The sequence below is a fragment of the Melanostigma gelatinosum genome (genome assembly GCF_949748355.1).
Source record: "Melanostigma gelatinosum genome assembly, chromosome: 20".
NCBI classification, from domain to species: Eukaryota; Metazoa; Chordata; class Actinopteri; order Perciformes; family Zoarcidae; genus Melanostigma; species Melanostigma gelatinosum.
In genome coordinates this window covers 18,148,697-18,171,724 of record NC_136653.1, presented here as the reverse complement: position 1 = coordinate 18,171,724, position 23,028 = coordinate 18,148,697, and the positions used below count along the sequence as shown (strand labels likewise).

Sequence of the window (23,028 nt, the reverse complement as noted above, 5' to 3'; positions counted from 1 at the left end):
AGACGGGTTAAAAAATGAGATTACAAAAGCGGGATATTCGGTCTCCTTTTCCAGCTGAGGTGTTAGGGGAGAAAAAACACGGAAAACGCCCTTTAGTGTGCATTCCTCCGTCGGGAAGCTCCGGTACAAAATAACCCGCTGCTCTTCATTCATTCCGCATCATTTCAGAGCGTCGCTTCGCTGCTAAAACAGTCAAAATAGTTAGAAAGTAACATGTACTCCTGCGTGGTGCCCGGTTGGCGGCGCGACAATCTGCACATAGATTGACGAATCTCCAGACTCTGCGTAAACCCCGCCCCTCTGCCTGCCCGCCCTCGCCAGGCGTCGTCCAATCAGGTGGGCGGATTAAATTTGGAATTTTGAAGCGGGCCAATTGGAGGCGTTGTTACATAACAATTTCAATAAAGAGGAGAAGCTGGTGCCTGCTGGTCACTGGATCATTGCAACTTTGTCTTTTGTTTTGTACTTATATTGCACAGCGGTGGTGGAGAGTAACTACGTACGTTTACTCTAAGTACTGTACAAAGTACAGCTTTTAAGTGCTTCCATTTAATGCAACGCTACTGCATCTCAGGAAGAAATATTAAGATAAAATTAGATAAGACAAGATAGTACAATAAATGGTCAAACAATAATGGTATAGTAAATAAGTAAATCACAAAAGAAAGAAGCTTAAACACACAATATAATCAGATTGAGTGGCTGGATACAAATTATTGCATTATTGTACTTTCTACTTCACCATAAGTATTCATTTGTATTGACCCACTGGTCCATTGTTCAAAATGAAAATGCCCAACACGATATATAGTGGTTAAAATTAGCTCTCGTTGCACCAGCTGCAACATTAAAATGCTGCTTGCATAATACTAATCCAATACTATAATTTGACAATACAACATCTGAAGGACTATTCTGCATTTTGAGTACTTATATTACCCCGCTATACTTCGATACTGGCATACTTGTAATGTAAGGTATTTTTAAATGACTTATCTTTTACCAGAAGATCTGAATACTTCTTACACCCCTGTTTAAAGTGGGTGCATCGTTCACATCATTTGTGTTTTTATGGAATATAAATGTATTCATTGAAGCTACTGCTGTCTCTCCTCTAAATCTACTTTTTTAGAATTTGGTAGTTTCTTCCCATAAGAGGAAATACTATTTCATAGTAGCAAATACATTTCTCCTGGAAAACTACGGCAACAGTAAGGTTGGTGTAGTAATACTGTGGAAAGTAGCTAAGTACATGTACTCGAGTACTGTGCAATGTTCAGATAGCCTATTGGTACTTTGCTGCAATATGTCTCTTATTACTTTGTATTTCTGCACTACATTTGAGAGAGAGATGTTGTACTTTTTCACAATAAAATAACACTATAACAGGCAATTCTGCAAATACTTTAAATATTTTGCAGTTAATACTCTGTACTTTCCCTTCTGTACAATTTTAATGCGTGACTTTTACTTGTAACAGAAGATTTGTACTTCTTCTTCCACGAATGGAACATGATCAGCGGCCACACTTTTCACTCGCACAATGCGTTTAAATAATCAGCCATCCACGAGCTGATAAACACTTTATTCCCACTCCGTCATTCAGCCTTTCCGACCTTTAAAGTGAGCAAATGAAATGACAGGGACACCATTGTGAGGGACGAGGAAAAGCCCAGAGGCCCAACACATACGCTGAACTCTCCAATTTCCCAACGTCCAGCGTATTTGCCCATCCATTATCAACTGTAACAGCGGTGTCCTTAACTTTATTATGGTGACATGTAGGGCATGGCGGCCACATGGGACTCCAGAGCATGACAAAAAAAAAGGGGGGGCTGCACAGCTGATCCGGACAAAGACAAAGGCCGACAGTGTTCTGTTTGCAGGCTACTCCTGCAGCACAATAGAAGATGGGACAACAGGACTCTTTTGACCCACACTGTGGCGAGGTTTCCCTGGTTTCAGAGAGGAGCTATTGTCTAAAGAGCCGGTGCACCCTCATCCAGACAATAGAGAACTTAAACTGATGTAAGTGGGACTCTGCATTATGTGATGGTACATGAGGTTCATATTCATTTCATGCAATTTGTTTACTAAACACATAGCACACTATTAATGCAGCAAGAGCATCTTTCCTGATTTGACATGAAGCGTGATTGCAAACCAAAAAAAAGTTTTCCCAGCTATCGCTAATGCAACATGGATGATGTTTTCCCTCAGAAACAACTAAATCTTTTCTGCATTACATTCTTGTATCGAAATTCACAAGCAAACTATAAAAATGTTTTACTGGTTCAACAGCTTATGAGCCAACAGTGATTGTTTTGTGTGGTATTTTCACCCCCCACAAAAAAACCTTGGCTGACTTGTGTTACTACACCCTCCTCTGTGCACAACACTGAGACACCGATGCAGCGCAGTGTTGGTTTTATGAATGGCAAAGTGAGGAGATACGGATCAATGAGCGGTGAACAAAGCTCACAGAGGAGTTGTAATCTAATGACCAAATGCATGTATCGTTGTACATTCTGTTGTGTCACCTTGTATAATGTCTTTCTGGAGCATGCTTGTAACTCCATTTCACTGTTTTGCATCCAGATGTTTCTAATAATCAATAATAGTTGTTTGTATTCATTGCTAATTGCTTCATACCAAATGTGTTGCAGAGCCGGAGTGACTCAAATGTCCTGCAGAGGAGCGATTACGATCTCTATCGTGGAAGCAACAATGTTTGGCTGGATTAGGACATCACATGAAGCCCAAGTTCAAAACCCAGCGGCGTTGGGGTGAAGGTGGAAATGGCTCTGCAGCACAGCGTGCCTGGTGCGTTACACAGGTTTTAAACACTCCTTCGTGCAAAACATGCGAGACAAAATATATTTCAATCATAAAGGATTCTTTAAACGATAGTTGAGAGTTGATGAGGTTCCCTCCCAGCTCCAGGTTGTATAAGGGGATCTGGCACTGAGTGTGATGACTGGATGAAACCCAGCAGCAGTCAATCTATCAAGCCCTCTAACCAGCCAGTCCCTAATTGGAACACAATGAACACTGCAGAGGATGTTTCTATTTGTGTACCGAGATGCGTCAGTCAAACAGCATTTATTAAGTTCCTGGGAATGTAATTGTTTGGCATCTGCTCGCTCAAATCTGCTCAAATAAATGTCGATTTTAATTGAAGGGCTGGTTCATTTTTATATCACAAATGCAGCAGAAGCGCACATAAAAATGTGTAAATGATGGAGTTCTGACACTGAAGAGGTCTAATATCTAAAGAAATAATTGGGAAATATGCGTATTTGTTTTCTTGCTGAGAGTTAGATGATTTATGTTTATCCGTTTAAGACAAAGCTAACGGCTAAGACACGGTTAGCTTAGCCTAGCACAAAGACTGAAAGCAGAGGGAAACAGTTAGCTTGGGTCTGTCCATAGTAAAAAAATAAAATCTGCCAGAAGTGTAGTACTCCAGGAATTTACTACACCGGCCAAGAAATAGTCTGGCATGATTTTGTTACCTTTGGACGGTGCCGGGCGAGCTATTTCCCCCTGTTTCCACTCTTTGTGTGAAGCTAAGCTAATCGGCTGCTGGCTCCATATTTGCCTTTTCAATCTTCTCATCTAACTTTAACTCTCAGCAAGAGAGAAAATCAGTGTATTTCCCAAAAACGTCAAACAATCCCTTGACAGCTACTGCCAGACGATGGTTAGCTTAGCCTAGCATAAAGACCGGAAACAAGGGGCCTGTCTTTATGCTAAGCTAAGCCATCTTTTCAGCTGACTCTTGGCACAAAAAAAAAGCAAATTGCGCCTTTCCAAAAAGTTAAAACTATTTCTTTAAACGCAGAACAATAAAATGAGGTTTCTAGAGTGAACGTGGTCTATCTGATGTGCTGGTGATGTGAAATCAAACCCCTCGGCTCTGTCTCTAACCACAGGCTTCATATGTCAAACGCATGAATGTGTTGCCATTGAAATGTACAATTCCTGTTTTTGTTCCTTTTGTGCCGAGCGCTGTCTACCTGTAGCCTACTTTCTGCGGTCGGCCCCGTCCTCAGTTCCCCTGACGGAGCACCACAAAGCCGCAGCATGTGAAACCTGCCAGGCTTTTTGTCCCATCTCGCTTTCACCAAAACCCTGCATCAAGGTGGAAGACAATGGCCGCTGGGTTCCCAGGGCAGTGTGGGGGGCATCAGCGCTGGGATTAAGTTAACCACCACCGCCAAGTGCTGATGTTCTATGATAAGGACACACAGGGCTGCAGCCGGGCGGCACAATGGACGTCTTTGTGGCTGACCAAAAAGTTGTGCAATTTGTGGAGTTTCGTCTGTCTTGCTTATCTCTGTATGTTAAGGGGCCAAGGACAAGTAATAAAACCTGACATGAATTTAGGGTTCCTCTAAGTGTATTAGAGAAAGTGTTGTTTACGACCACAGACGAGAAACCTGAGAGCATTTTGAAAGCACAACGTGGAATCTGAGTGCTCCGAACCTCCCAGAACTCTCTTGTGTTTGCAGTCACTCATATCATCCAAATAGCGACTCGTTTGTCAGGCCAATTAACTTGGAGAGGCCTTGTAGCCGGAGCTGGACCATTAACTTTGGCTTAGAAACGTGTTTGGAAAGCGTGGGGAAAACACACAGTTTGCATGAACAAAAATGACTGGAACAACGTCAATATATTTTGTTCAACTTAGAAAATGTTCATTTGTTTTTCTTAGACCACCAAAGTCTGCACAGGGAGAGCAGGGAGGGCTCTTGGGGATAAGAGACTGATTAGTGCACCATCTTTCAGTGTGGATGTCGTATCCCATCACATCTTTATGCTGTTAGAATAATACCTGTATGTGTGTGTGTGTGTGTTCCTGTTGCTCGATGTGGCGGCTGTTTGGAGTTTCAGGTGATTAAGAATCAAGAGTGCGTAGCCACGTGATAACACTCCCCGAGTGCACGTTGCGGGAGGTGAAGCGTGTTCTGGTCTGTTTGTCGACACGCACAATTGACTCTCAAGAGAACATACACAATACTTGTGTGTGTGTGTGTATTTATAATGATATCTAGCCTTTACTGTGACACCCCCCCCCCCCCCCCCCCCCCACAAGGGCTCAGAGTGTAACAGCACAACGAATCTTGTGATCACTGAAAAGGAGAGATTTTTTATTAGGAATTGTAATTCAGGAATTGATTGATGAAAGAACTTATGGGTTTTAAGTAAATTTGGCATTCAAAAAGTTTTGTTTCCATTCCGTTTGTACTCACTGGTGCAGCAGCGACTCGTGGAGGGTCGGTCAGTGCAATTAGAATCAATCAAATATGCAATTTACCCAAAGATGCCTGTTTTAATGGCTGATTGCTCTTTGAACGTCTGTGAGGTTTGACGTAAAAATTGTTCATAATCAACAGACATGTCAGTTTTGCCAAAATTCGAATGTGTTTGGTTGTGGTCTCCAGTAAGGCCTGGTTAAAGTTGGGAACAAACGGATACAGTGTGGCGAGGAGACGCTGTTCGCTCTGCTGCACCCACTGTGTGTTTTCCATGAGTCAGAGTGGGCGTCATCCGGGCACGGGGATGCCAACGTCCATAAGCTCTCTCCATCTGTCACCAACAGTCCTCTCTTGGACGCCAGCAGTTCTCTCTTCTTTTATTCATCCATTGCTTTGTTCCCACGTGAATCGCAACAATGTATTAAAAAATTGAGGATGAGGCAACAACTACACCACTTGTTTATTTAAAAAACATTATATAAAGGCCTTCTCAACAGTTATGATTTGCCTGCGGGATGTTCTTTCAATTTAAATCACTTACAATTTAAATTTACATTGGAATGACAATAAACAGTGGCACATTTAAACAAAGTAGTGCAATGGCTGTTACAGAAATAGAAAAACTAAAATGAGCCTTTACTTATCGCTGACGGTTTCGTGCCGCAAATGTAAAACTGTGCGTTGCTTCTTAAACCTTGTACTTCATCTTCCCAGTCTCGCTGATGACACAGATATGCTGAAAGAGGAAGACAAATCAGCGTGTGTAATATCAATGTTACATTACACTTGAGAATGTTTCAATCTTCTCCAAAACCTGGCATCCGATGACAGGAAAATATGTGTTTAAGATCACCCTGCCCTATGGGGGATTCCAGTGTGTTCTCGATATGCTATATATATACACGGTACGAAAAGATGAAGCCTGCAAAAGCAGGGAAAGGTAATCAAAGATATGACACACTCATTAATCTAACTTTGGGCGTCCCGGAGGTTCAACTCATATTTCTTCTGTAGGACGAGGACAGATAAGAGGGGAAGCTTTAACTCCGCCTGATAATGAGAGCCTAACCCCCACATTCCACAGGCCACCCCCTTTCAAACTTTCGTAATGAATACCAACCTCCTCAAATATGCACACACTCACACACAATCGTACAGTACATACATTACATGCAGCACACACACACACACACACACAAAGCTATGGGAGTCGGTCTTGGCTTAGTGTTGCACATGAGTCAGAGGTAAATTTGAGGCCACAAGTCTTTACAGATATAAAAATGACAAAGTTCACATAAGTTTGCACTTACTACTTTCAGACTGAGAAAGTCTGGCATGAAATAACGTGTCATGGGTGCAAGAAAGAAAACAGAGGATTGGTTGCACGCCTGACTCAAAGCGGGTAGAGGTGTAAGATGGGTAGATGGGTTTAAGGCACCAGGGGAATGGGCAGAGGAGAAAAGACAGAGGCAGGAATGCCACACATACTGTTCTAGAGGGAAAGGGGGGTTGGATTTCTTTGCATGCTGGATAAATGTAAAAATAAGAGAGGAAATGGTGAGTCCGTCTTAAGCACTGTTAGTCGTTTTACTTTTACCACATTAGGTTATCATGATGGCTCAAATTCTAGCTAAATGCTAACGCCGGCATGGCGACATGCTCGCAATGACGTAGCTAAAGTGCTAATGCTTAGCATCTTATCTTAGGGTGCTAGCATGCTGACATTTGCGAAATAGTGCTAAACACAAAGTACAGCTGGAGCTGTCACAATATCAATATATGGTGGACAAAAATAATTCACAATAATAATATCATCACTATATCTGGAGAAAATTTGAAAAAAAACAACATTATGCAACCAAAGGACTTGATGGTGTTGATAAGCAGAAACCATCCACACAGAAATAATGGATTTGAGCTGCTTTGCCTCGGTGGAAAGTCTCCTCAAGCACGCAGTGTACCTGTTGGGTGAGTTTAGGTTTCATCTCTTTGATTTGCTGTGTTTACCCCCCTCCGCTCCCTCATCTCTTTCTCTCAGCTCTTCAAAAGGTGCAGTGTGCAGCAGGCGACTTACATTCAGGTCGCGGAAGTATTCATTGTAGTCCAAGGCATAGCCGACAACGAAGTGGTTGGGGATTTCAAATCCAACATCTGTCAGAGCAAACACAGACATGGAATGTGAACGAGGAGCATGATGTGTGGAAATTCTGACATTTATTTGAGGTAAAATGATGTAAAAACATACATTTATGACCAAAATTACATTTAACAAAGCTCCCCAGCTGAGATCGAATTAGGGACTTTAATGCACCTGATTCCCTGCAGCGGTCTGGCAAACATACCAGAAGTAGGACAATGAAAGATGATTCAGCCCGTACAAATGTAATGATGAGAGAGGAAAGGATTTCATTAAAACCAGGTGTACTTACAGTCTGTCAGCTTTTCAGCCATGTTAGGAACCCTCTTCACCAGCAGACTGAAACACATGAAATGTAGAGTTCATTTCCAAAATGCAACAGTGCAGAACTGCAGTAACTAACCACGACCTTATCTCTAGTATTCAAAAGTATTATGTCACTGTAACAACTACCAAAGTAAGAACTTACATTCATGCAACATGCTAACACTTAAAAAGCGTCACACACATACAAAGAAAGGAAAAACCTTCAGCATGTGCCATGAAAGACGTTTATCTGCATCGAGGGCACGAGATAGCGGCTGTGGACAAGTGATATCTTCTTCAGTTCGTCACTCGCTTGGCATTTCCCCCTGGTGGGGAAAACACAGAAACACGGCCTCACCCTGCAACCTTGACCATCTTGGGCTCAAAGGTCTCCACATGCTGCAGAAGGGCCTTCATGGTCTTTCCTGTGTCAACTATGGCCTTAGGGAAGGGAAGAGCAAGGGGATAAGGGCGGGATGGAGACATGTTGAGCGCGGAATGCTTTGAAAGAGGAGGAACATGGCAGAGAAATAAGCAGATTATCGGAGGAAGAACTTCATGTTTTTATAGATTAACTCTATGAACATTCACAAAGAAGTCGTGAGTACATGCAGTGCACATTTAACACATTATGTGCAAAATTGTGGAATCAGAAAGTGACATGATTTGAAAATGCCTCCTCTTTCAGTATTTTACAAATGAAACATGATCTCAAAGACTTCTTGTGTTTTTGGAGAGACACTCACCTCAACAATGAGCACACTCTTGGTAACATGTGGAAGTGAAGAAAAACATTAGTGAAACATCCCCTTTTGAATTTGAGCACAGTTCAAGGACTAAAAGCTGGATTGTTTCTGTGAAATGTACGTTTTTTACAGACGGTATCGACGGCAACAATGTTGGCAGCATCTTCGGCGCCTTAACAAAAACACGGAACAACTCGTTCTCTCCTCGCCAGTCATGAACATCTGTGTCTATCGTGAGCAAGAAGTCACTTCTAAGTGTCCGGGCGGTGCACGCTTTCCCTTGCTGCAGGGTTTCAAATGACTCCTTGTTCCCCGGGCCGGGTGTATGGGGCTCTTTGTGAGACCAGTGGAGAGTATCTATGGTTTAGGGAGAGTGGTTGGAGAGAATGCAGGCGCCCGGCCAATGTTCTCTCGGTCTACACCTGAACGCTGTTACACAACCCAACGTGTAAAAAACAAGAAGGCTCAAACATAACCTGTCGTGCTGCAGACTGTAAACATAGTCTACAGCCAGAACTGTGCATTGAAAGTTGTTTCACTGTGTAAAGCATCATTGTTTGGGGATTTATAGTTCTCCTGTGGATCCCTGGATCACGGGCTTTACGGGATTTCTTTATCTCAATCCTGACTCTGGCAAAAAAACGAGATTTATTTACTTCGTCTCGGCTTTGAGTAACAGTTTTTGAACTCGGAGCGTAAAGGCGCCCGACGTCATCAGCATTTTTTCTCATTGTGGTGACTTTAGCTGGATACCAAACGTAGTTCCGATGATCTGAACAGAAAACAACAGGCCGGGAGGCAAATTAACGCGATACTTGAAGTTGATTTCATCCATTTAGGCGGCACTATTAACCTTTAGGTGGCGTATCGTCCATGGTTTTCTGTTAAGCTAACGTTAGCGCTCACTTGGTGGCGGTGTGCTTCGCTTTTTCAACCTGCAACACATCCTGTCTGATCAGGACCTAAGCTACTAGCGCCTATGCTAGTACTTATGTTAATGCATGCATGCCAACATGCTCAAAATGACAACGCTAATATTGTTTAGCACGTGTAATACCAAAACCAAAACATTTTTAAATTGAATATGTACATTTCAGGGAAGATTTTAAAGTATAAAAATATGGGTAATAGCAGCAATAAAGCTGTGCTACATGTAAACCTACTCAGATTACCATTATAACGCTTTGGATGATCAGAGCGCTATAAATTCACTGTGAGCAACGATCGTGTGAAAAGCTTTTCAACCGCGCTGCTGGCCGGGCTTCAACTCACTGAAAGCGGAGAGAATGCCGTCCCCCCTCCTCAACACAACATTTACTTTTGTCCACGCTGTCATTACGTCGCCATGATCACGGAGCAGATTAATAGGTGGAAAAAGGAGCAGTGTCACAGCACCACACTCATAACCTCCACGGAACTGTGACTCTGTGTTCAGTGTTTCCATCGAGGTGAAGGGTTGTAACAGGAGACGACTTTAGCTACGCAGACAAAGTGGAGTGATTCATGTTTTCAGTGCATGGCGGCGGTCACTCTGTTTTTACTCCCATTGACCTTTTTACCCACAGTGAAACACACGCTGACGCCTCAGTCAAGAATTCAGACATCAGTCTTTTTTTATGCAAACGCTTGTGAGCATATTCGAGCACCCACTCAGCTGTGTAAACACACTTTATGTCTTATGCCTATCTGAGAGAATAATGCAGCGAGGAGGAGAAGTACAGACTCCTCAGTCCTCCGGGCCAGAGCTCACTCAGTAAATCTGCCTTGCGGTGGGAACTTTTCCTTTTCCTGAAACGCCTGATTCATGGCCAGACTGGTGGGGGGCAAACCACTCGAACAAAGTGACACCCACGAGGTGTGCACATATAGAAGACGGTTGTGAGGAGAAAGCAGTAAAAGTTGAAGTTCAGGGGTTCGGTCTGGTCCAAGGGCATGTTTTGGGGCAATAAAACATATTTGAAACAGGGTCACATGTTAATCAAGAATGAAATATTAGGTTTTACCACAAAGTAGTCTCTCAGTTCTCTTACAATAAATCAAAAATGCTGACAAAGAATACTGCCCTATTGCCACATTATCTCTATTAGCTCGGCGGGAAATGTGTTTACACACACCTTTCCACGCAGGAAAGACAGATCTCTGCTTCCTATGATGTGCAGCTCCTCTGTTGATTGGTCGTTCTGGGGAGAGGAAGACAAAAATGGAAATTATGCGACAACTAAAAATGATGTGTAGATTTTGTCAATTATCCTTCCTCAACAGTCTGTTAACATGAAATCAAGATGTGCTCCTTTCAGCCACCAGACTGACTGAGAGACAGCATACTGTACGTTTCATCTGTCTGCAGTTCAAATGCGAGACAACCTCTCAAAAGGAGATTGACTGCAGAAGGACAGTGAGTGTAAAATATCATCCTCAGCATGAACAAAGCCAGACTCTCTCTCTCTCTGTTCCTGTGAAGCACGCAGAAAGCAGAAGCTTTCAAGGACAGCGGCTTTGAAGTTGGATTTGGTCGGCTACAGATGCATCACTCGGATAAGAGGAGCAGCGACATGGACAAAATCCCGGCCCTGGGGGGGGGGGGGGGGAGCGGGCCACATGACTCCATCGCTCAGACGCTGACCACGAGCGGCTGCTGCTGCTGTTGACAACATGTTGTTATGAAGATTGTTTTTATGCTTGCTTTTTACAGCCTCACCACATGTTTCTTTTTGATATTTTCAATTATTTATTAATGTATTTATTATTCGACATATCATTTTTAAACTCATAGCCTTTAATGTTTTGCGATTTTCCTATTTCTTCTTCCAAACTGCTGCATACAACCGTCTTCACAGGGATAGGAGGAATGCGACCTCATGCAGAGAAATGTAAATCACATCACTTTGGATGTCCTCTGTGCCAAAACACACGGAAGCATAATAAGTGACTGTGCAGCAAAGCGACATCATTGTAAACATTACTCGCTTTATACATTCCAGGTGTTAGACAGTGTCATAAGCTGTCATTGGCAGAGGTGACAGCACCACTTAGCAGTGTTGGTGTGTTCGTGACCTGAGCTCTGCAGCGAGGTGTCCCGTCTGAACGGGCTCTTTCCTCACTAAACATGCACAACAGCGACATCTGGTGGCTGAGCCGAAAGTCAGACGCAACATCTGGGATGTTTCAAATGGAAAACGTGGTGGTGGGTGGATGTTGGGACTGTTACAGGGTTATTTTTGATAAATCTGTCGTCAATTTTCTTCATAAAATGTGCAGAAATAATGAGTCATAAATTCCCAATGCCCAATTTGATGTCCTCAAATTGCTTGTTTTATGCCTCCAACAGTCCAAAGCTATACAACTTAGAATAGGAGGACACCCTCACTCTTCAGAAGCTGGAAACAATTAAAAAATCACTTTGGCAATTAGAAAATTCAAAAAATTATTGATTTTGGCAATTCAATTTCAGTGGATTGACGAACCAAATAATCAACGAATCATTTCAGCAAAACGTCATTGTTACATGGGAATAAAAACGGCTAAATTTAATATTTTTACATAAGAATCAATCTGAAACAACCTCCCAGAAATAAATAAAATAATAAAAATACACAAAAAAAGGAGCATAATTCAAAGCCTGCTGTACAGTATGTAGTCATGTTTTAGGTGCAGTTCACCGACCAGGTAGCTCTTCAGACGGATGAACTCCACCCGGGTCTCCAGATACTTGTCGGAGTTGCGGCCGAGAACCTTGATGAACTCCACCAGGTCTGAGCAGAACTCGTAGCCCCCCTTCAAGACGCACAGCACCATGATGTTGTCCCCGAAGTCATCCATGACGTAGCGAGCCAGACGCTCTACCCTGCAGGGAAAAAAACACATGAAGACAAACACAAATGACCAGGAAGTGATTTTAAAGAGTCAGGTGTGTTCATGTGTTGTTGTTCTTTACCTGTCCATGATAACCCCATGTGGTATGTAAACACTCTCTATGTCTTCATGGTGGTGTTCAGGGTAAGTGAACAGCTCCAGACTGTAGCCTGGCCAGTCGTCTTCTATCTGGGACAGACAGCCGACTGTTAGTACACAGCTGTGGGTGTTTAAACCGCTCAGTCGTGCAATATGAGAGCGAGCAGTCAAATAAAAACAGAGACCTGTTCACGCTCCAGAGAGGCCGGTGGATCTCAAAGGTGTAAGAAACATGTAATCGTAACGGTTACTGGTATTATTTTGCTGTAGGAAGTCATGTAGAGGCATTTTAAAACCTGGAAAACTCAAATTCAAAGCAGCTTGGTGTTGTAGTTTAACTTTTTTTTAAAGTAATTACAGCAAGGATAATATGACAACAGTATCATTGAGTTTGGAAGTAGCCACAGCAGCAGCTAATGAAACGTGCAGACCCCCCAAAAAAATGTGAATAGATTTGTTTGTCGTTAAATTGTCAAATAAATAAAGATTGAATGGAAAGTGTATGAGATATACAGAAGGATTGTTGGCCCACAGCATCTGTAACCGTTCAAACAACAAACTATTATTATGATTACACTGACTTCAGCCTCATCATATTGCTCTAGGTTTAGATTCAATAACAAGGTTCTTTAAAAGCTGCTGTTGAATTAATCAAAAGATGACTTCAAGGAATTCATTCAGAGAATTACAAACACAGCTGAGCAAATAATGACACAGAACCCCCCCCCCCCCCCCCCCCAATCATTCTCTGTTGATAAAAACAAACTTACCACGATTCCCCTTTTCATCTCGGCGTTGTCCATTTGTTGGTGTGTTCACCGGCGTAGAGATTCAGGACAGGACACAAAGAGAGAGCGAGTGTAGAGAGACCACGCGGTCCTGTGGGATCACGCTCAAGTCATTTGCGTAAAAGTTTTCGTCGTGGACAATTACAGGGATAATCAGCTGCATGTGATGCCACGCTGGCGTGTGGCTGCATCATGGGCCAGGGCAAGAGGATTTCAAATGAATAGTCAAAAAAGTTTGACGACAAATACTTGGCTCACTTTCAATGCAGTACATTTTATTCAGTCAGAATTACATGGATTTTAAAAGGACACTCTTTAAGTATTTTGTTCTCCAAGAAATTCCATTGAGAAGGCAGATTGGTGAAAAGAAAGAAAGGGATAAAGACACACTTGTTTTTGATTATCTGACATTTTAAATGTATTATCTTTGAGACATACAAAGGCGTTACATTGCAATTGTTTCTTTAAAATTAGAAAGAGTGTAATACTACAATACTGTATACTGAAGAATGGCAAAAGTCCACTGTGAACTATCTCAACCGCTGGCCAGACTACCATGGTAATTCTGAAAAATCTAACAAAGTTGTATCTTTGTTCCAATGTTCATATGACAAAGAGAACATACGAATACAGAATTCTATTTTACTCAAGCTCATGTGACTTTTGTTTGGGGGCCTCGAGACACACAGCACAGCACACCTGATGGAATCCAGTGTTTTTATGTCTCAGTTATTGGGTATGTAGATGGTCTTGGACCTCTTGAAGAGGTCCATGTCGTTCTCCAGCTTCTTCATCGCCACTTCCAGCTGATCCCTGTGGGACTTCTTCCTCAGGTTGTCTGTGATGAAGGAGAGGCCTTGGTACTCGCGGTGCAGCTCATCCCAAGTCTTCTGCAGACCCTGCAGCATGGACCCACACAGGGACACCCATCACTAGACAATATAATCAGCTTGGTAATGTCATTGTCAGGAAAAAAGCATCTTCTCATTTTGTCTATGTCTTGATACTATTGTATCGTGTGTATTATTAAGCCACCACGTCAGATTCCTTGCATGTGCGATCGCACTGAACCGTTTCTGATTTTGATTCCGACGTGTTGGAGTACCTCGAGCGTGGCTTGTCGCTCCTGGTCAGAGAGGCGCTTCATGGCTCCCCTCTCCCTCTGTTCTTTCACAAAGTCCTCATACTCCTCCTGAGCTCTCCGCTCGTCTTCCTTGCGCTGCTGCAGGTACTCGGGTACTTCTCCGTAATGCTGCGAATAGGAACTGGACACTTACAATATGCGGTGGACCTAATGCGACATGAAATCAAGTCCCAGATAGATGATGTCATCAATAAAAAGGGGACTATTGTCATATAATGTTCTTTGTTTATCTAAACGTATCTGACGTAAGCATGCAAGATGTCTTTCTTGATTCGTTCTCGTGTGATGTGGAAAGAAAAACCTTCTTCTTGATGTATTTGGGGACGAGTCCTGATGTCTCAAGGAGCTGCCTGTGTCCATGCCGGGTGTCCACACTGGTAAACTGGGCCTTCATTGTCACCGCTGTAGCTGTCTGTACAAAGTCTCTCTTGGTGTGAATGCCCATAAGTGGTCTGTCCGTCTGCGCAGGAACGTCTGGTTTCTTCACGGTGCAGGTGTGTTCTGTGGAACACTGTGCTTCTGAAAGCGCATATGAATATGAAGTTAAATAACAGAATCACTGCTCAAAGACGTACCCACGCAACGCTCAGATAGTCTACAGGAGAACTCACTTTCGGGTACTTTGGGCTCTTTTGAATGCTTCTTGAGGAAGTTCTCTGGGGAGGGCACCTCTACCTTCGCTGGTCCCATCGTCCTCATGGGACGTTTGGTTGACTTTTCCTCAAGAACAACTGTCGGCCTGTACTTGGACATGTACCTTCAGATGCAGGACATTGAAGAAATCATTTTATAATCTCAATTAAATCCATCAATTTATCCAGTGCCAAATCATACCAAAATAATCTCTTATGTTTACTATACCCTTGTATTATTAATTACACATACCCATCAATTCATTTTATTACTTACTTTGCTTTATTTACATGCCAAAATAAAATAAAATGTGCACACAATTTACAAAGTTAAACCCAACTTGAGGTGATATTTTGCTTTCTGTGTCTTGTTTTGTGCAAAACCTTGGACACTTAATTACCTTTTCGGTTTTTGAGCATGAACCTCTTCCTTTGTAAGCCGACTGTAGACGCTCTCTGGTGGAGTCACAACTCCAAACATCTTGAAGGACTTTCAGGATTAAAAAGACACTGAAATTAAGTTCAGTTAGACGGTTCACTTGGCCGAGCTACCATCAGCTAACACGGGTAAATCGTGGGGTTTGTTAAACAACACAGAGCTAGTTTCTAGGCAACAGTCATATAAAATGTTGCGTTTTAGGACAGTTGTAAAGCGATACATTTGAGGTGTCTGAGCGGTCCAGATGTGAAGTACAAACACAAGTAATGTGTCTTGGTTTAGAGCACTCAGTCTTCATCCAAAACTCTTTTTTTAAATTTAAATTTCACAACTAAATACATGTTATTCTTCTCGTTTTGCTACTGCACACATAGCTCTGTGATGCATCATTTCTACAGATAATCAGCTGTCATCACAAGCAGATGTGTCAGGATATATTTAGATATTTATCTGTCTCTGTTTGGATGTCGTGGACTTTAAAGAATGAGCGTAACATGTCTATTTTTACTCGTACTTTTCAGATTTCTGCTGACTGAAGCACAACGTTCCGAGGAGCATTTGAATGCAGCACAAACATCACTCGCACAAGTAACTCGATTCAGGGTTGTTGGAGTGATTTGATCGTAATGTTTGAAATCCCGTGGTTAGATTGCATAGACAATAACACGTTTATTTAAAAAAGTTAATTGTTTTTGCAACGGGAAACTGGTGCGCCTTCGACTTCGACATTTTGTCCCTCCAGGCTGACCGTAGATATTTGTGCACAGTTTCGCGTGTGTAGTTCAGAATGGTGCTTGTTCCCCGTTACAACACGAAATACTGAACTAACTAAAATAATCGTCAATAAGTACGGAAACACATCGTTACACGTGAGTGTCTTGCTCATTATAATACTATGACAGGCCACTACTGTCCTGGCTGCAAAACACGTGCAAAGTTATCGCAGCCACTTGCACAACTTACACACAGTCTATGCATGCAGCACTGTTTCAAAACACGAGGTGGCTAGTCTACATAATACAGGTTTTTTTTAAGGAACTGTATTTTAAATGTCTCTTGTGTAAAGGCTGCTGTCATTTGCTGTTCCCTCGATGGGTTTGCTGACTGCACTGAGAGCTGTCAGGTGCTCCCTGAGTCCCCTTTCAGCATCAAAATCATGGCTTTCTACTAGTGATGGCGAGATGAAGCCTCATGAGGCATCGAACCACTTCAGCCAATTGGTTCGAGAAAGGGTTCATTTCTCGAAGCTTCATGTGCACACGAAACCACCTACTGGCCAAGTGTAAAATCACAGGCAGCTGTATCTGAACCACATAATGTGATGCATTGGATTCTTGTGTCTGTTATGGCTGTTGGGAATGACTATGAATTACAAAAATATGTGACCAAATAATTTCTTCGACTACAACTTCTACTACTACTACTACAAATATCACTACTGCTACAGCTAGTACTTATTCAAATGCTACGAATACTTGTACTGCTAATAATACTTCACTACAACTTCTACTACTACTACAACAAATATCACTACCGCTGGAATTCTTTTAAGCGACAGAAACCGTTCGAATATCAAAATGTTCAGCTCTTTCAGGAGAGGGGTGATATGACTTCATATTTGTAATCTTTCAACTTTTTGAATTATTAAGCTTTTTGCAATTTAAAAAAAATTGGATATCTATTTTCAGCAATGTTTTTGAGATTCATTTCAGCTTTCAGCATTCCAACGCATTTTCAGCAGGAAATGCATTTTCTAGTTCTTCCTGCCTTCCTCCCCTCTGTGTAGGTGGTTTGCTTCGCTGGGAGCTTTGGCCTTATTAATCAAGCTGCCTGGCAGGTGAGTGTGAGGAATGGGTGGGTAAAGTGTCTGAAAGGGGGGAGGACGGTAGTGTGTCGGTGCATGTGTGTGGTGAAGGGAAAGAGAGAGCCAGCTGTTGCTCAGCACCTAGTGGCCCACGGCTGGGTGAGCAAGGATAATTGCAGGTAGCAGCCTGTTCCCATCTCCTTAATGTGAACCTGTGGAACAATGGAAGCTGCTCTCTCACAGCAGAGGGAGACAGAAAGGAGGGAGGAGGAAACCAACGGCTTGATTTGAGCTTCTGCTCCCGAGATCCTTCGGTGTATTTCTGTTTGTTGCAGTCCACAATGTGCTGGACCTGAGGTTTTCGTGAACAGTATTTGGCACATGGCATCACTGTGGTCTTTACAGGGTTTCACTGTGGAAAGGAAAACGTGAAATAGTTGTTTCTGCCTACTTTAATTTATTAATTGAAATATAATAAAACATATACTGTGTCAATGTACACCAACTTCTTTCAGGAACCATGAATTATTATATTATTGTAAGAACTGGAAATTTGAGGCCTCCTTACATGTCTCAAATTACAAATATACTTTGCCTCAAATTGAGCAGGATCATAATCAAATACACATTTATAAAAAAAAACAGTGATATTACAAACAATCAAATACAACTACAGCAGGGCTATCTCAAATTAACTTAAAGCAATCAAGTAAAGAAACCGTTCTCAGTTCCCGTGAGATGATGTCACAGATTTTAATATCTAATGTTTTACGAATATAAAACCTCCATGGATCAAAAACTCATAATAGGAAGAATCATAAATTGACATTATTTGCAGCTTGAGTTTATTTGTCAACAGTTTTACAGATGTCTCCTTTACATTGGTGGTCTTTGAGGAAAATGCTTTTTGAACCAAAGGGGGATTTTTGGCCACCGGGTAAGAGTTGTAGTCTGGGCTGAAAACTCTGTCTTCTTCTCGGGGCAAATGTTTTCTGCTATTTTCATAACACAGTCTTTGATAAACTCACATTCCGTAAAAGGTTTGTCATGTTTAGCAATTACCACGGCCACTCCGCAGCTTACTTTGATGATGTTTTCATGTGAAAGGGACCGCTGCTGTGTGGCCAAGTTATCTTGGAGTTGCTTCACTTTTCTAGCACAGACGCTCTCTGATAGCTTGTTGTAGCATTAGCACGTTTGGTCTCGTAGTGTCTCTTTACATTATATTCCTTAAACAAGGCAACAGTCTCATGACAAATTAGGGAGACACAGTTGTTTCGGTTTTCGGTGAAAAAAATATTGCGATCTCCACCTCTCCTGGAAGCGGCGGCCCTCATTATCGACTTTCCTTTTTTTACTTGCCGTAGCCATGACAGTTCAAGGGTCAGAGCCAATTTCAAACAGCCAGACAGTTATAGAGTGGTGCTGCCACCATGAGGTAAAAATAGGAATTGCATGTTGAACTTGTATGATTTATTCATTCCGTTTTGACTGTGCTGGCGGGCCATAAATAATGCATTTTAAGACAGAAGGCGCGGGCCGTATAAAATCTGACCTCGGGCCGTGATTGGCCCGCGGGCCGGACTTTGGACATGCCTGATTTAGAGGATATATTTGCAGGAATGGAATGTAATAGGGATGTTAATAATTAACAGACAATAAAAAATGTTGACTGATTGCTGTTGACCGATTGCTGTACTGTAAGATATTCTGTAAGTGACGTTGGTATTCTGGGAACTCTTATCATTTCTTTCTTTGAAGTAGAGTTTGTAGTCTCGTATATATGTCTCGCTCCTCACGTATTGCTTTATGGCCACAAAGAAGCATGAGATTACCAGTAACACCAAACACTTCCCAGTACTGTTTTTCCTTTCCGGTTTAAAAGTGATGACTGTGCCTTTATTGGCCAAAGAGACTGCCTCCAACCTCCCGAAGAAGGGTGTGTAAAGACTGGCTTTGTCTGTATGTACAGTAATTCCTCCACATCTGAGCTAACTGTCCTGCGAGTCTGAAGATGGGACGAACATGCAGACGAACCGACTGCGTGGCGAAGCCTCTGTCGGGCCTTTTTGAAAGACTTGGGTCCCTTGTGGGCTCCTGCCCTTTGTATTTTTTGGTGATTCCTCTCATACTCTCAGCGGCGCTTGGCGGAGGCTTCACTTTCCTCAAAGACAGGACGGACAACGACTTTGAGCGGCAGTTTACGCCCAGGAAAGGACCCTCGAAGGCAACGAGGGCCTTTGTAAGGGAACACTTCCCCTACAATGACTCCATGTTTTCAAAGGACCGGCTGTACGACAAGGGGAGCTTCGCCTCCCTCATCGCCGTATCCACCAGCAGCTCCAACATACTGGCAAATCCTGCCGTTGAGGACATCGTCAGACTCAACAACAGGGTCCTTAATATCACCGTGCTCAACGGGAGCATGGGATTCAGTGAGCTGTGTGCAAGAGCCAGAGGAGAATGTGTCTCCAACGTCCTCCTGGAAGTGATCGTCTCCAGTGAGGCTGATCAAAGCAGCATCACCTTCCCAGTACAAGCGCACGGGTCCGGCTCGGTGTTCCTGGGCTCGGTGCTCGGCGGAGTTATCGCAGAAGCCAACGGCTCAGTCAGGAGCGCTCAGGCCGTAAAACTCTTGTACCACTTAGATGACAAGGAAAACACAGCTGACGCCTCGAAAGCATGGCTGAGAGCGTTTAAAAGACTGGCATCGGAGGAGACTGATGGCAAACACATCGACGTACGTATCACACCGCTGCTTCTTCTCACACACTCTTCAATATTTGATGCTGTGTTGTGTTTCTTTGTTTTAGATCCTGCCCTGTCATGTCGCGACATCTGTGTGTAAAACACTGTTTTCTGGTTGCCGTCTTCCTGCTGTGCTCTATAGGTGTCTTACTACACATCCAAATCCAGGCAGGAGGAGATTGACAGTCACACCACAGATGGCGTCCCTTTATTCCTCATCACGTATTCCTGTGCTATCACCTTCTCTGTGATATCCTGCCTGAGGTAAGAAGTGATCCGCGACCGTCACACCGTGAGCGACTAACTGACTGGCAGCCGAGTGTGAGACGCAGAGACATGTTGTTTATCAAAGCGACTGATTCAGGAAAAACACACGCAGCTCACATGTCGGTGTTGAAACAATAGCAGCATTAATGTGTCCAAAGCAGAGCTATTGCAATTTCAAGATGTTTCATTGTAATTTCAAATTTAGTTTACATTTGAGTCTCTAGTTATTTTAGATGAGGATTTCAAGTTTTTAGTCCGTTTAGTTTCTATCAGGTATTTCATGTTTGTCTGTACAGGAAGTAACCTGCTAATTTAAATGACACAGGATCAAAACAATACAGAGTTAAACAATACCTGAACATGACGCTTAACATATTGTAGGTAGTTTGCTAGCTAGCAGTCTTCTTCCCTCCACTTTGCTGCATTGCTACCACTTGTGTAACGTGTGCATGAGAACAAACAAAACCTGAACATTTCAACCAGAGAGGGCAGTGTAACATAAGTCGGTCATTTGTCAAAGCCTCATTTTAAATTTGACTGTACAGATTGGACAATGTGAGGAACAAGGTGTGGGTGGCCGTCTTCGGCGTCCTCTCCACGGGCCTGGCTGTTCTCTCCTCTTTTGGTTTGCTGCTTTACATCGGAGTGCCGTTTGCTATCACAGTCGCCAACTCTCCTTTCCTAATACTTGGTGAGAAAAAGCACCCTTGTCTTTTTTGTTTTGTTTGTTGTTGCTCCAGACTGTAGTTTTGGGGTGTAGTTTGGAATGAAACATCCATCAAGAAATACGCTGCATTTACATAAAAGTGACAATGAAAAAGATATCTCTGTGGTGTTTTGCAGAGCATTGAATTGAGCCGTATTTTAACCGCTTGACAATAAGACAATAGCGGTTCCTCATGTTTTACGAGCATTTTATGGTTTACAGTAAAAGTCCTGTAAAATGTTTAAAGTCTCACAAATGTACTTCGAACCTGTCATTAACTTTACACCTCTACTGTATTTTGTTTCCTCCAGGAATCGGTCTCAACAACATGTTCGTAATGGTGTCCGACTGGCAGCACACCAACGTGAAAGACCCGGTGCCGGAGCGGATGGCTCACTCTTACAAAGACGCAGTCATGTCCATCACCATCACGGCCCTGACCGACGTCTTCAAGTTCTCCGTAGGCGTCGTGTCCGACTTCCCGTCGGTGCAGTCGTTCAGCCTGTACGCCAGCGTCTCCATCGTGTTCTGCTACATCTACACCATCACCTTGTTCGGCGCCTTCCTGGCTCTGAACGGGAGGCGAGAAGCCAGCAACAGGCACTGGCTGACCTGCAAGAAAATACCATCAGACCACAGTGATCATTATTCTGCGGTGTATAACATCTGCTGTGTGGGAGGCGACTACGACAAGAACACCGGAGCGGAGAAAAAACAACCGGCGAGTAATTTCTTTAAGGATTACTATGGCCCGTTTTTGATGAAACCCTATGTCAAGGGGGTTGTAATCTTCCTTTACGTGGTATATTTAGCTGCAAGTATTTATGGATGTTTCCACGTTGAACAGGGGATCGAGCTCTATGATCTGGCAGCTGATAACTCCCACGTTATCAGATTCAATAGGAAGGATAGGCAGTATTTTTCCGATTACGGCCCATCTGTGATGGTGATTGTGAATGAGGAGTTCCCATATTGGGATAAAACCAAGAGGCGCCAACTTCAGGGATGCATCGAGGAGTTTAAAAAGCTCCAGTTTGTAGACGAGGACGTCTCTACGTCCTGGCTGGACTCTTATTTGTCATACGGACGGGAAACACATTTAAACCTTGACGATAAGGACGTTTTCCTCAGAAATCTATCTCGCTTTTTTGATTCGTTTCCTTTTTTACAGCAAGACGTGAACCTCACCGGGGACGCCGTCCGCGCATCCCGGTTCTTCGTTCAGACCGTCGACATCGCCGACGCCAGCACGGAAATTCACATGTTTACAGGTCTGAAAACCACCGCGGGAAGATGCCGCGCCGCATCTTTATCAGTCTACAACCAGGAATTCATCTTCTACGACCAGTACGACGTGGTGGTCAGCAGCACGATTAAGAACGTTTTCGTGATCACGGCTGGGATGCTGGTCGTCTCTCTCCTGCTGATTCCAGACCCGCTCTGCGCCTTGTGGTTGACTTGTTCGATCGGCTCGGTGACCGCCGGGGTCACCGGTTTCATGGCGCTTTGGGACGTCACTCTCGATTCCATATCCATGATCGTTTTCACCCTCTGCATCGGCTTCACCGTGGATTTCTCAGCACACGTGTCTCACGCCTTCGCCTCCAGCGAGAGGACGAGTCCCGACGACAAGGCCGTGGACGCCCTCTCCAGTTTGGGCTACCCCATACTTCAAGGGACCCTGTCCACCATTTTAGGGGTGTCGGTGTTGGCCACGTCTGAATTTCACACATTCAGGACATTTTTTAAGATCTTCTTTCTTGTCATGTTTATTGGGATGGTTCACGGCCTCATTTTCATTCCAGTATTTCTGTCACAGTTTACATGCGGATCGGATAAAAGTAAAGACGAAGGCAAAGACGAGAGTTTAGACGAGAGTTTGCAGATCAGCAAACTATGAGCACAGTTACAGCGTTGATCGTATGTGGGCATGTTAAGAAGGTGCATTTACTGGCAGAGCCCACGATATAAAAGGTATTCCAAAACATTTCATTTGGAAGTCATCGTCAACGACGAAATATAAATAATTTGTTGAAGCAAAAATGTTCCGAATCAGAATCTGATGACATTTGATGAGTTGTTTGGTCACTGTCAATCAA

The 23,028-nt window shown here is 43.2% G+C and overlaps 3 protein-coding genes across 3 annotated transcripts; 1 reads left to right on the top strand and 2 right to left on the bottom strand.

Moving 5' to 3' along the window:
- Window positions 1-5,863: 5,863 nt before the first annotated feature.
- prtfdc1a (phosphoribosyl transferase domain containing 1a) lies at window positions 5,864-13,252 on the bottom strand. Its single transcript, XM_079291715.1, has 9 exons — window positions 13,172-13,252; window positions 12,385-12,491; window positions 12,114-12,294; window positions 10,565-10,630; window positions 8,451-8,468; window positions 8,063-8,145; window positions 7,691-7,737; window positions 7,336-7,412; window positions 5,864-5,997 (listed from the first exon to the last, which is right to left on the bottom strand). The coding sequence occupies exons 1-9, from the start codon at window positions 13,202-13,204 to the stop codon at window positions 5,950-5,952; spliced, it is 660 nt and encodes a 219-aa protein (XP_079147841.1). The 5' UTR covers window positions 13,205-13,252; the 3' UTR covers window positions 5,864-5,949.
- A 662-nt stretch (window positions 13,253-13,914) lies between these two features.
- enkur (enkurin, TRPC channel interacting protein) lies at window positions 13,915-15,497 on the bottom strand (the record flags this gene model as incomplete). Its single annotated transcript, XM_079292384.1, has 5 exons — window positions 15,367-15,497; window positions 14,945-15,090; window positions 14,635-14,852; window positions 14,295-14,441; window positions 13,915-14,088 (listed from the first exon to the last, which is right to left on the bottom strand). Exons 1-5 carry the CDS (start codon window positions 15,444-15,446, stop codon window positions 13,915-13,917), a joined length of 765 nt encoding a protein of 254 aa, XP_079148510.1. The 5' UTR covers window positions 15,447-15,497.
- A 3,725-nt stretch (window positions 15,498-19,222) lies between these two features.
- Window positions 19,223-22,829, top strand: LOC306794350 (patched domain-containing protein 3-like; the record flags this gene model as incomplete). Its single annotated transcript, XM_079292383.1, has 4 exons — window positions 19,223-19,948; window positions 20,099-20,220; window positions 20,769-20,914; window positions 21,241-22,829. 4 exons carry the CDS (start codon window positions 19,223-19,225, stop codon window positions 22,827-22,829), a joined length of 2,583 nt encoding a protein of 860 aa, XP_079148509.1.
- Between the last annotated feature and the right edge of the window lie 199 nt (window positions 22,830-23,028).